This window comes from Scatophagus argus, chromosome 3 (genome assembly GCF_020382885.2).
Source record: "Scatophagus argus isolate fScaArg1 chromosome 3, fScaArg1.pri, whole genome shotgun sequence".
NCBI lineage: Eukaryota > Metazoa > Chordata > Actinopteri > Scatophagidae > Scatophagus > Scatophagus argus.
Window position 1 is genome coordinate 14,971,501 of NC_058495.1, and position 13,095 is coordinate 14,984,595.

The 13,095-nt window shown below is 44.6% G+C and overlaps 2 protein-coding genes across 4 annotated transcripts; one reads left to right on the forward strand and one right to left on the reverse strand.

The window, feature by feature from the left end:
- The first annotated feature begins 171 nt into the window (after positions 1 to 171).
- Positions 172 to 7,577, forward strand: ttll3 (tubulin tyrosine ligase-like family, member 3). 2 transcript variants are annotated; one of them, XM_046383990.1, is made up of 14 exons: positions 172 to 1,022; positions 1,131 to 1,173; positions 1,426 to 1,492; positions 1,574 to 1,692; positions 1,809 to 1,968; positions 2,389 to 2,444; positions 2,610 to 2,738; positions 2,839 to 2,953; positions 3,147 to 3,242; positions 3,314 to 3,494; positions 4,133 to 4,281; positions 4,370 to 4,613; positions 4,742 to 5,177; positions 5,300 to 7,577. In XM_046383990.1, the coding sequence occupies exons 3-14, from the start codon at positions 1,432 to 1,434 to the stop codon at positions 6,077 to 6,079; spliced, it is 2,526 nt and encodes an 841-aa protein (XP_046239946.1). In that variant the 5' UTR covers positions 172 to 1,022; positions 1,131 to 1,173; positions 1,426 to 1,431; the 3' UTR covers positions 6,080 to 7,577. The 2 variants fall into 2 exon arrangements, with proteins under 2 accessions (XP_046239946.1, XP_046239945.1); XM_046383989.1 differs by lacking the exon at positions 1,131 to 1,173.
- Positions 7,578 to 7,833: 256 nt separating this feature from the next.
- On the reverse strand, positions 7,834 to 11,680 carry LOC124056502 (class E basic helix-loop-helix protein 40-like). 2 transcript variants are annotated; one of them, XM_046383994.1, is made up of 6 exons: positions 11,526 to 11,676; positions 11,252 to 11,381; positions 11,037 to 11,100; positions 10,698 to 10,805; positions 10,152 to 10,275; positions 7,834 to 9,936 (listed from the first exon to the last, which is right to left on the reverse strand). In XM_046383994.1, exons 2-6 carry the CDS (start codon positions 11,323 to 11,325, stop codon positions 9,023 to 9,025), a joined length of 1,284 nt encoding a protein of 427 aa, XP_046239950.1. In that variant the 5' UTR covers positions 11,326 to 11,381; positions 11,526 to 11,676; the 3' UTR covers positions 7,834 to 9,022. The 2 variants fall into 2 exon arrangements, with proteins under 2 accessions (XP_046239950.1, XP_046239949.1); XM_046383993.1 differs by having other exon boundaries at positions 11,252 to 11,680.
- Positions 11,681 to 13,095: the final 1,415 nt, after the last annotated feature.

The following is a 13,095-nucleotide window of genomic DNA, read 5'->3' on the forward strand; positions in this document are numbered from 1 at the left end:
AAAAAAACTTCAGAAGCATTTAAATCCTTTACAGAAGTGTTCCCTCTCAACTCAAAAGGCACCTACATTCTTGAATAAAAAGTAGACGAATATTAGAAGCAAGATATATTACAACTTTAAACAATAACATACGTTTTTCACAGGTTGATGTTATCAAGTGGTACAACAGTGGTACAATCACTGGTACAATAGCTTTTCCCCTTAAGTAAAGCAGTTACTTTCAACTTCCACTGAAAAAAAAGTCTTTGTAACACAACACAGCGGAAATGACCAAACAAGTCGTGACGATGTAGATTTCAGCTGTAAATCATGAGTGCAAAAGTGAGCAGCAGAATGAAAGAGAGAACAGGGATGGAGTTATTATTTGATCTTATTGATCCTGTAGCAAACGTTCAAACGCACTAGAAAGCATTGGACGCCACCTTGTGGGAGGCCAAGGTATTGCCTAAGGGATACGTTGGTTGTAACGCCTGCACGTTATTAGGATCATACACAGATGTCTGAAGGGTTAACGGCGACATATACACGCTTATTACTGTGCAGTACTATCAGCACTATGCGGGACAGGTAGTTTTGTTCCTGAGCCACAGTGTTTTTGCTGTACAACAGTGTTTTGGCTCCACATTGGCCTCAACATGAACTGTGGACAAATATGAGACCGTGTCCACCTGCCACATTGTCAAACACTTGATTGGATTTGGCTCAGCGGGTTTACCCTCCTCAGCCAGTTTCTCTCTGTGCTGTTCAGTTTGCAACACGTCCGCACAAATGGCGCGTCGTCGCTGGTTTTCTGCTTCTGGTGCACGTCGTCTACACGTGTGAGCCACACTGCAACGGATAGCGTCAGTTAAGTGATCCACTTTCTTTAACGCATGGCTGAAGGTGGTATTTTTCATCGACTTGCAAGGCGTCCTGTTTCTCTGAGGTAGGCTACGGCTGTTATGGCAACTATAAACACCCAGCTGGAGCATGCAGGACTGAGCGAGTCCACGGGCAGAGTGATCGGATCGTCCGCCCGGAAGGTGACAACTTTAAGCTCTCTATATTAAGGTCCAAAGTGAAATCTCCGCTGTTCTTGTTTTAGAGGTAGTTTGGGAACAGTTCTGATGCATTTGTAACCACTGTCACAGATGACCGACAGAGACTTGGTCCATAAATCCACCTTCGTTCTCCGTGAGTGTGGCCTGCTGAAGATGTGTTTCCACAGTATACATGATGTGTCAGTTTTTTCTGTTATGTGCTTGTACTGCATGCCTGCGCCTGGATATGTGAAGCTATGACAGCCTCAGTCAGCTCTGTCCAGATTTAGATGTCAGCTTGACCCAGTTTACATCCATCTTCTGTAGTTGACTATCTGTCTGTCTATCTATCTGTCCATTTGTCTATTAAAATTTAACACATTTCTGTTTCTCTCTCTGTCCATAGGACTGAATGCTATGTGTTGATCAGCTGAAGAGAGAGCTGTACAAAAATAACATGCAGAAAATTCAAAGTAAGTGAACTGCGTACACAAATACATGCGCGTACGTGTGCACAGAGTTACACTGAAATCTGATCAAGCAGTTTGTCTCAGCGTTACCATCCTCAGTGGCTCCAGTGGAAGGAAGGTTACGTCGCGGTGTGCCAACCCTGCCGGCAATCAAGCCAGACAGGCTGAAAACAGCAAAATCACTGGTGGAGAAAGCAGTGAAGGTGATTTTCAGCACAAGTCAGACTCCACTCTAACACCTCTGTGTACTCCCCAGCTATCCTCTTACATGCTATGTGTCTTATTTGACTCTTTCTGTCTCTCCTCCACTCGTTCTCAGTCGAGGAAAGTGTTTTCAGTGCAGGGACCCTATCCTGTGATCCGTGCTGCCTTATGGGCCAGAGGGTGGGTTGAACGGCGTTTGCCCCATCCTGTCCAGAGAGCACCTCATTGCCATGGTGACGAGGAGGAGGATGGCGATGATGGTGATGTCAGCGCTGGTGAGACAATAGATCCTCACTAGATCTACCAAATCCGACATTCATTTAGCAAGGGATGCATTGTTCATGCCAATAACACTGAAGCAAACTGCTGTGCAGAACTGATTTGGTTACAGGTAAAATAATGAGTGTGTGGTGTGAGACCCTGCACACGGTTTCTAATAAAGTGCTAAATGTTTTTGTCTTACACATTATTTTATGTGATTTAAAATTTGTCAATAACATTCTCTGTCAATAAAGGTGCAAGAGGGGTTAGGGGAAATGTAATTCAAGCACTAGTTTAGATCCATAGATGGATACCTGCACACCTGATAAATGATACACTGTGTACCATGTTACAGACCCCAACTCTTTTAACACACGAGAGCCTGCTTGCACACACACACACACACACACACACTCTTTACTTATCTCTTACAGAGAGAGTGGATGAAGGCGAGAAAGAGGAGAACCTTGATGACATGTATGGCTTCATGGTAAGATAAAGTGAACCAACATGACACTGACATCTTGCACAGTCTGAAAGCAATGCAAATGCGCTTTGACCTGTAATGCTCGCATTACACCATTTCCGTGTGTGTGTCTTGTTTTCATTATTCTGCCTCAGTCAGCTGACTTTACTCTTCCTCAACCCTTTGCAGTCGCGCCTGGTTCGAAATGAAACGACGCATTTCTACTGGACAACACGTCGCGATGATGTAGACTGTCGCTCCTTACGGCATGATCAAATCACCAATCACTATGCGAATGCTGGAACGTTTACTACCAAGGTCTCATCACTGAAGAGTCTCTGTTGGCTGACCAGCAAAAATGCAAGTTGCTCATCTTTGCCCATATGTCAGCTGTTACTCTCCATCTCGTGTTTTTCAGGTGGGGCTCTGTGTGAATCTGCGTAATCTTCAGTGGTTTGATACAGCAGATCCTGACACCTTCTTCCCAAGATGCTACAGGCTTGGAGCAGAGGATGAAAAACAAGCATTCATAGGTCTGATCCATGGCTTTATCAACTCATAGCCAAACCTTTAAACTGTCAAAAATACAATGATGTGTCCAGGTCTGAATGGTACGTGGAAAAATCATATCTGGATTAGAGATGCATGAAGTGTAAATGGAGGTTAAAAATGGACTACATGCACTCTCTGTATCTCTTGTTTTGTTGTTCTGTGGTGGCAATGCAGAGGATTTCAGGAGGACAGCATGCACCAGCCTGCTGCAGCATGTGGTGGAGACAAGTGGATGGAGACGAGACGGAGCTGCGGGCAAGAAAGAAAAAGGCAAAAACTGATGATGGTGATAGATGCAATTAAAAATGCACCATTGATACCAATCTTTTCTCTCCCTACAGAGTTGGATTATGCGGAGCGTCGATATGTTGATGCAGGAGTGATCGACACTGCTTTACACGTGTGTCAAGAGTTTCTAAGTGTTTTAGAGCACGGCGACATTGATGTAACTAGAGAAACACCCTCCTCAGTGGAGGAGCAGCAGTGGGCGGAGTTTCTGCAAGACTTCTACATGATTGTTCAGTGAGTGTGTTTTCTGGGTGCCTCATGGGGTTTACTAGAACAGAACAGTCCTTCATAGGTCACACTAACTCTGTCTGCAGCAGTAACAGCACAAGCCAGCTTGTCAGATTATCAAAAACTACCCCTAAAATGTATCTCAAAGAAAAAAGCTGTCACTCTCATCATTTGAAATTCAGAATCCTTAGGACTCGGGTTGGGGGTAAATATAGAGTCAGGTTTACAATAGAGAAGTGCTCACTGGAATGATACATGATACGGCCTGCTAGTGTTTATAGAGTACTTTCACGGCAGTTGTTAAACAGGTAATTTAAAAAAAATGGAAATAAACCTGTATGCAAACAGGTCCACATTTGTCATTGAGCTACACTTTCAGAACGCTATCGCCTTTCCTTTTATCTGAACTGCTGGGTGAACCTGTTCCCCACCGTCCAACATTTTTTTCAAACTTACTGTATGTGAGCTGGACACAGATATTGTTTGTAAAGACATCGACACATTTTTACACTCACATATTTTTCTGAACACAAGAGACAGAGACGGACCCAACACAATTATTGACTGGATTAAAGCCTAAAAGTAAGATGTAGTGAATCTGCACATCAGTAAACTCAATCTATGAGTGTAATGTTTTGGTGCAGTGAGGGTGCATCGATCAGAGACAGTAGTGGGTTTGTGCAGCGCTGTCAGGCCATGTTGACAAGACTGCGCGAGGTTTGCCCTCAGCTTGATACAGACGGACTAAATAACATCTGGATCATCAAACCTGGTGCCAAGTCAAGAGGACGAGGTGAGGCCTTTATTTGTAATAATGAGTATAGTTGCATAGTAATCTTATGAATTCATCTTTTACCTTCTTTTGATTCTCAACCACCCAGGTATCATGTGCATAGATCGCCTGGACGAGATTTTGGCACTTGTGGACAGTGACAGAGCTCTGACTAAGGAGAGTAAATGGGTGGTTCAGAAATACCTGGAACGTCCTCTGTTAGTCCATGGCACCAAGTTTGATCTTCGTCAGTGGTTCCTCGTCACCGACTGGAACCCTCTGACTGTCTGGTTCTACAAAGAGTGCTACCTCCGGTTCTCCACTCAGCCCTACTCGACAAAAACTCTGGACAGGTGAGACAGTGAGTTGGACAAAGGAAATAAACAAATTATGTATTTGTCACAATACAATTAGAACATGTATCCATTTTATTCAAAGCACATTTTACCTTCATGAGCTCCTCCTTTGTTATTCTCCTCAGCTCAGTCCACCTGTGCAACAACTCCATCCAGAAGCACTTTCAGCCAGCCTGTGACCGCCATCCAGGAGTGCCTGGGGACAACATGTGGTCCTGCTCTCAGTTCCGTGCTTTTCTGCAGCAGCAAGGCCATGGGGCAGAGTGGGAGTCAGTGGTGGTCCCAGGCATGCAGCAAGCAGTGGTCCATGCCCTGCAGACCGCTCAGGACCTGGTTGAGCCCCGCAAAGCAAGCTTTGAGCTCTACGGAGCCGACTTTATGTTAGGCAGAGATCTGAGGCCTTGGCTTCTGGAGATCAACGCTAGTCCGACTATGGCCTGTTCCACCGCCGTGACTGCTCGCCTCTGTCCTGCTGTGCAACTGGACACGCTGAGGGTTGTTCTCGACCGACGGACTGATCCTAGTGCCTACACAGGAGGCTTCCAGCTAATCTATAAACAGGTTCGAATATCTTTACACATAGTGCTGAAAGGCAGTAGGTGCCCATTTCCAGGGGAATTCCAGTGAATAATACATGCTATACCAAATGCATTTATGTGTGTTTTGCTTTATCACCCTCTCAGACTGCAGTTGAAGTTCCTCAGTACGTGGGAGTGAACCTGCTAGTGGAAGGAGCCCCCATAAGGCAATCCAGACCTTCACAGAAACAAACTGTTATTTCTAACCCGCCTCTCAGCATCCAGTTTCCTTCAAACCAATCACAGAGAGAGGAGGTTGAAACAACACATGAACCACCAGGTCAAAGGTCCTCCGCAGTCGCTGCTTTTCGTCGCTCAGGCAAGGAGAACAAAGCTGTTGGGGAGAAAAAGAGGCACCTGACATCAACATCATCTCCAAAGAGGGAATGTGAGGCAAGAACACAAGTTCAGAATACCTCCTATGTTCGCAGGCCATGTCGTAATCTGGCGTCTGAGCTGCCTTTGATGGTGCACACTGAACCTCAGAAGAAAGCACGATGTTTGGGTTTGGGTCCAGGTGCCAACGGGGCAGCTCTGGTCCCGTGGAGCCTTTCGTTTTCCTTCAACCCACCTCACAGGATGTCACACAGTACATCTGAGCCCAGTCCGGGACATGGATCACAGATGTCCAGATCCTTTCTTCCCCAGACAGCGTTTGAGCACCAACACAGGACTTCTGTGCGGGTCTTTCCTTTACTCCAGGGTCCCCTTCCTGCTGTGGAGGTTTTTAGCTTGCGACCAAATGTTGGGGCTGGAACCGCTGCCTGTCGTAATCAAAAAATGTCATGTCATCCCAGCATCCACAGGCATCAGTTATTGCTCTGCACTCGAAGGCAGAGCACAGACAAACACAAAGGACAGTGCACAGTGGGGCATCAACTCTAGAGGCATTGGAGATGGAAAGCAAACAGAAGGAAGTTTTAAAGAGGCTTTGTTAGCAACAACTTTGTTTTTCATTTATATTGTGATGAATTGAAACTTGATAAACAACATATTATCTTCTCACATTAGTTGTTAAACATTAAATATATTTCAGTGGTAAATTTGAATTTTATTTTGTTTTGTTTGACTCGAATCTGAATGTACGTTTTATGATTGTTATGAATGTGACAACACTGAATATTTGGTCGAAGTTCATTTGTATTAAAACAAACAAAAATAATTAATTCAATTCAAAATGATCACTGGTTCGGTATTTTGGAAAATAATAATCAGCTTGTATTAACATTAGCGACAGGGTGTAGGTATTTTAAGTCCCCAGCAGGTGGCGATAAAGGCTCAATGATCTTATTACACGTTTAAGCCAGAGTCTTTCTAGGAGAGGGAATTAAATAGCAAAGAATTGGCAGTCCTCATCCAGATGTTGGTACATCTTCAGTAATATTTGGTTTATCTGATTTGATCTGATGACCCACCTCATGAGCTACTGACAACTGGTTGCTTAACAGACCTCTCCTGCACAATTTAGACACCTATACACATTAAACTGCCACAAATTTGATCCAATGAACTGAATTTATTGCCAACAATTTTATAAAGAACTAATCAAGTCTGGGCATTTGCCTGACCTACATGTAAAAAATAATCAACAAATGAAATTGCAGAAGTGAGATCTACTTTTTTGTGGCGTCTTTGACGTCTAAGTTGATCAGTTTGACAGAACTAGGAAACAGACAGGAAATGAAGACAGGTGGTTAGTGCACCACGACCACAATACTTGTGGTTATATGGTGAACATCTAAAGCACTAGGCCTCCAGGACCAAACTTATGAGAAAAAAGAAAATTGCTAAAGTGGCTGAGGTGATGGGTAAGCTTCACCTTTAAAATCAGACTGCAAATGGAATCTCATTGCAGAAATAAAAACTCCTTGGACTCCAAGTGAATGGAAATGAACTTAAAGATTATCAGTTTAGGAGGAACTAGTAACATTTAGGTTCCAGGTCACGGACTTTGGGCTTGAGTTTGTACAAACAAACCAGATATGGAACAAAGCAACACTGCTACGTGTCCAAAATGATAATGGAAACAGTAATAATATGTGGCTGAAGAGTTTGTGGTGTTGAGTGTTGAGACTGGATACGCTGCTCTTGTGTGTGAATGCAAACATGTTGATATCTGCAGCAGGAAAAACCTTGAACGTGCTGTCACGTGGCCAACAAACTTGATTGCGCAATACAGTCTTAAGTACAAAGTACAATTTGCTCTGATTTATGCATCTGCATGTTTTGATGTACCTCTTCAGTCTGCACAGCATAACACAAGGCGCATAAATACAGTGAGTAATGTTGAAATTGGGATTTAAACTGGGATTGTTGCATTTCATACTGAATCACGCAACCAATAACAAACATGTCTCTCTGTCAAGGCTGTTGACGAGATGCAGATGGATCCTGATTATTGCCTCAAGAGATTAACTGAAACTGTTTACACTCATGTGCTCACTTGTTGCTGTATTAGTAGGCACAGACGGTTAACCAGCAGGAGAGCCTGGCTACCGATCTGCCATTACATAAGTGTTCCCGGTGACATGAGTGCTGTGTTGCTGTAAAAGCGCTAAAAGTTAACAGACTGAATTTCATTGCTAGATGTTTTCACGCACCCTCGCTCCTTCTCTTTCACACACATATAGTTAAAGCGATTTTCCACTGGAAAAAAATACTTTATTAATACACTTATATAATGTATATCAACATTTATAGACAAAATATGTACATCAAACATCTTTCATGTAGGTCCCAAAATATAAAATCTCAAGTACCTCTTTCTATAGAAAACTAGTCTTCTGGTAAAACTTTTACATTCACTTCTCTCCTCACTTCTTTGACTCCAGTATTCATACGTAGTACAGAGAATAAACATCTGAGATTTATCAGCTTTTCACAAAAAAAGAAAAGAAAAAAAAAAGAAAAGGCAACAGCAAGAACAAACACCAGGTTTGACTTGAGCAGAAACAGATGTTGAGTATGCAGACCAGGTCCAGCACAGTGCTACAGTATGTACACAGTTTCTGAGTACACAACGTACAATTTTCCACACTCTGCCCTCCTTCTATCTCTCTGGACGGGCAGAGTGCAAGAACAGGTATCAAAAATAGAAATGTACAAGAGGTCTATAAACAGTAATTACAGAAAATCCATCTAAACTCTCTGTTTCTTAAAGAAAAACAGAACTTCTCATTCAGTGTGGTCATGTGGTGGCCCATTCCTTCATCCTTGCATTAGGTGTACCCTTGTTCTCGTCTGTACATATTTGAGGTTTTATTTTATGGTGCCAGTCATCATAGTGTCTGGGTGGAAGGGCATTTTCCGTGATAACAGTGGTGACATATGGGCAACAAACTCTGGGGGAAATATTACTGCTAACCTTTGGGGCAACACTTTAGTACAAAGTACAAAGATGGCGTGTCACTACTGCAACAGCTACATGTGAGATGCATCAGTGTTATCGGCGTTTCTACTTTCACAGCAGCATCTAAAAAACATCTTTCTTTACATTCAACCAAGAGTGTGTGTGTGTGTGTGTGTGTGTGTTGGTGTGTGTGCAGGGCAGGTCCGGTTTACACGATACATTGGCCTTTGCAGTAATATCACTGAGCATGAAACATTCAACCAGAGCTTTGTATCTTCCGAGTGTGGATGCATGCCGCACTCCCCTGCATCACCTCATGATGAGTTCTACATCAGTTTTCTTGTTTGCTGTTTGACCTCCCAGCAGAGAAACAGAGGACAGGAATGAGTATGGATTACAGAAAGGCTCAGTCATGTTCTCATTCTGATTACTGTCTCTGCTCCTGGGTACCAGAACAGGATCACCTCTTTTCCTGTGTCTCAGTCTTTGGTTTCCAGGTTGAGGGGTGGTACCTGCTTTAGTGCCTGAAGGAGGGCAGGGGAGTCCATGGGGGTCTGAGATATGGCCGGGGCTGGAGAGCCTCCCCTGGGAGACAACACTAGTTGAGGTGGAGGTGGTCTTTCATTGGACATGGCGGGTGAAGAGCTTCCCATGCCAGGGTAGAGCATGGGCACAGTTCCGGGGTACCAGCATTTCTCCAGCATTGGCAGGTAGGCTGCAGCAGAAGGTGGAATGAGGTAGAAAGGCATGCAAAGGGGATGTGGAGGAGGTGGATGGTTGGGGGATACACTCATGTAACTGCCGTAACCGCTCGAGGATGATGACGATTCTCCACCTGAGAGCAGCTCATCCTCAGACGACTCCACCCGGGGACGTTTGTGACGCGGCTCGTCATCCTCCTGCTTGATGCCAGAGCTCTGCCTCTCACCCTGCGCTCGCTTCAGATGGCTCTCCTGACCGTAGTAATCTGGTCGTCCCTGCTGCGCCACCGATTCTGTCTTCTCCAGCTCTCCCCCATAGCCGCTGTCTGTATCCGTATCACTGCCACTCTGCTCACTGCTTGGCGGAGCATACGCCCGCTGAATGACAGGCACACAGTTCCTCCCATACCCCTCACTGGGTTTAGGCGGTAGGCTGGTGGGCATCTCCTTGTGAGGCTGGTGCTGGTGGTAGGCAGGGATCTCCTCAGATTGAGGGCTGAGAGGGGTGCGGGGTCGTATCGGACTTTGTAGCACCTCTGCAGCTAACTTGTGAAGGTGATTGATCACATGGGATGGTGCGAAGTTTCCATCAGCCTCATGACTGGCTAGATACTGAAGAATCTCCTTGGCACACATATGGAAGCCAGAGCGGAACATCTCCTCCGACTTCTCCTGGTTGACAGGAGGCTGCTCTGTAAAGGCAACGAGAAATCACACAGTCAGAAACTCAGCAATGCTGACGTCAAGTCTCGTTCCCAGCAGCTACAGCTATTTCTGAAGTCACTTATTTCCTTGTAGGTCTGCATAATCCTACCATTGTGTATTCAGCGTGATCATTTGAATTCTGTCTAACAAAACCATCATGTTCCACATGCATATGCGTGTGTGTAAGTGATCTGCAGCTCACCAATTTGCATGCCGTTCTGCAGAGCCAAGATCTTCTGCTGTTGCTGCTCCAGAAGGGAGGTGAGGGCTTTCACGTGCTTCAGTGTCAGCTCTAAGACCACAGCCTTCTCCAGATGGCCCAGAGTCTGTAGGAAACACACACAGTCAGCACATCCTCACCTGTTATATAACACACAGCGACTCAGCTTTACTACCCATGTACACATGTTCCTCATGATCTTGGCTGTGCCATCCTCAGCAGCAACCAAACTGGCAAAAATAATCTACAGGAAATACTGGATGTGATACGGGATTATATAAACTACACGTAGAAAACTCTGTCTGTACTATTAATTATATTACAATTAAACTAATCGCATGGAATTGAAGTGATATTCTAAATCCCCAGCTTAAACAACGACTGAAGACGCGCCCTTCTAAGCTGTCATTTACTGCCTGCTGACGCACTCAGCGCAGATGATGTAATACCACTGAACAGCCGCTCGATGGTGCGTGCCACTAAACGCAGTGAATCCCATTATCCCTCCCAACTACGGCAGGAACTTACCGTGAGTTTCAGGTGCTCTGGCAATAAATCTTTCAGCTGAGCGATGCACTCGTTTATCCGGTCACGCCTTTTCTTTTCAATAAGTCTGTGAGGCAGCTTGTAGGTTTCCTGCAAGTATAAACAGTACGTATAAACACACACACAAGCAGCTCTTTGTGATCAGAGGCAGTCACACCGATAGGGAGGACTCCAGGAGTTATGTCATATAGCAAATTAGGTCAACCATTTATGGGACTACAGGACTGCTGCCAGCAAGTCCTCGCTTGTAGTTCACGCCCTTTAAGTGTATGATTAGGCCTGTAACGTTAAAAGTAAGCAGGAAATAAATTGATAACGGACCTTGCTCTCCTCTCCTCTCTTCAGTCCTCGTCTGGGTTTATAAACATACATCGGGAAATCCATCCTGGACAAATTCATAAGAAAAAAAAGAGAGAGAACAGCGGTATGAGGTGATGTTCTGGTGAAGTATGAGGCACAGAATAAATAACATACGCGCGCATGAGGAGAAGGCAGCGCAATCTAGTTAAGAGCCGTTTGTCCAAAGTATGACTTACCCCTGCACGTCTGACAGATCAGCCTGGTGTTTGGTCAGAGGAGGAGGTGGTTGGGCGCTCGGAATTCGCTCCATTCTTTTAACTCCAATTACGCAGTCAGAGTCGAGCTACTTTTCCAACGCAGTCACAAATAAAAACGCATTTATTTACGCGTGATGAGAAACAAACTAAAAAAGGCGGCAGTTAGTGAAATGCACTAAAATGCTTTAAAAAAAATCGATTCTTATAGTTTAACGCTACTCTCGCGAATGAGAAGGTTATTTCGGTTTTTTACAAGTAAGTCCTTGCGATTTTCCACGCCGTGGTCCTGCCGCAGAAGGAAGGTAACCCTCTTGGTGGCGCGTTGGGAAAGCGGGGGAGGACAGAGCGACGAGTTAAATAAACCCTCTGACTCTCCGCTCAGCCTGACCTACCTCTGTCACATGAGGCTCACGTGTTAGACGGCGCTGTATCCTCGGCGGAGGGACGGCCCACTTTCCGCCGATGAGCAGCCTCAGTGGGCGGACGGCAGCGGACGTCAGAAGGAGGGGCGGTGCGTGTCGGATCCCGTGTACCACCATGCTGAAGTGTATGGAAACAAGGCTGCGCTCGCCACGGCTCAGGGAACGTGCTGGCAGAGAACCAGTGCAGGAGTTCAGCAGGCCCGGGGCACGGGAGGCGAGTGGCTCTGCTACTGCCAATAACATTCAAAATGAACACAATTAAAATACTGTAGAAGCAACAGGAGAAAATAACAGCCCGCAGGAGTATTATCTACAGCAGTGATGCCACAGAACGCCACGCAAAGAAGTCACTTTAAACCGAGAGCTTCAGGAGTGTTTTCTGATGAATTGAGGTTTAAGAAATGTTATGAGCTCTGCACTCAGTGGCCAACGACAATCGATTATGTTTTTATGTATAACGATAACAGCTTGGGAAGCCTATTTGTTTTTGCTTCCATGTTAGATTTTATTCCCACAGAACCTGATAGTCATAGTAATAATTATTATAATTATAATTATGATGATAATAATAACCCACAGCACTCAGCAGCGTGCAGAAAGCAGGTGAGCTCCAGCGTGTACAATGCGGTCATAGCCGAAGAACCACGTGCACCTGTGCGTGGATGGGTCTGTGGAGTCGAGTGTTTGTTGTCATGAGGCGCTGCCGCCTGTCACGTTGATCCTCTCATGGCCCCGGCAGCCCGCTGAGCGCGCAGGGCACATCCAGCACATCCAGCACACGGCAGCTGCACCTGTCTGCTGCAGGCTAGAAGCACAGCGCTCACCAGTTCACCCTTCTGAAACGCACATTGTCATCAAATCCTTTTCTCATGGCAAATTAAAAGGTACATAAAGACAGCTTTGTTTCTATTGACTACCATAATTACTAGAAGAAATCTCTAATAACCCTTAAGCAATGTTGAAGTAAAGAGTACCACATACTCATTTTCTCTATGACAATTAGATAGTTAAACATAAAATACAATCTTGTTTGATTATTTCCTAACAAATTCTATACACAAGGACATTTCTACTCATTAAGAACATTACAGGTCCATCGCACCTTAACCGACCTGTAATCAAAGATAATCACCACAGTACACCAACAGCAGCCTATGCACATGTCAAATGTGAAAAGGAAGTGTGATTTCATTTCACAGACATTGGTGATCATGATTTTTTTCATCAGTCTTATTAAAATGTGTAATTTGTTCCTCTGGTAGTTAAGTCAAGTCAATGTGAAAAAAAATGCTCTCCTTACAAAACATATCTATCTATCTATTGATATGGATATAAAAATATAGATATGACAATTTACTGATTTCAAAGACTATTTTTCAAGATATGTACACAAAATCCAGT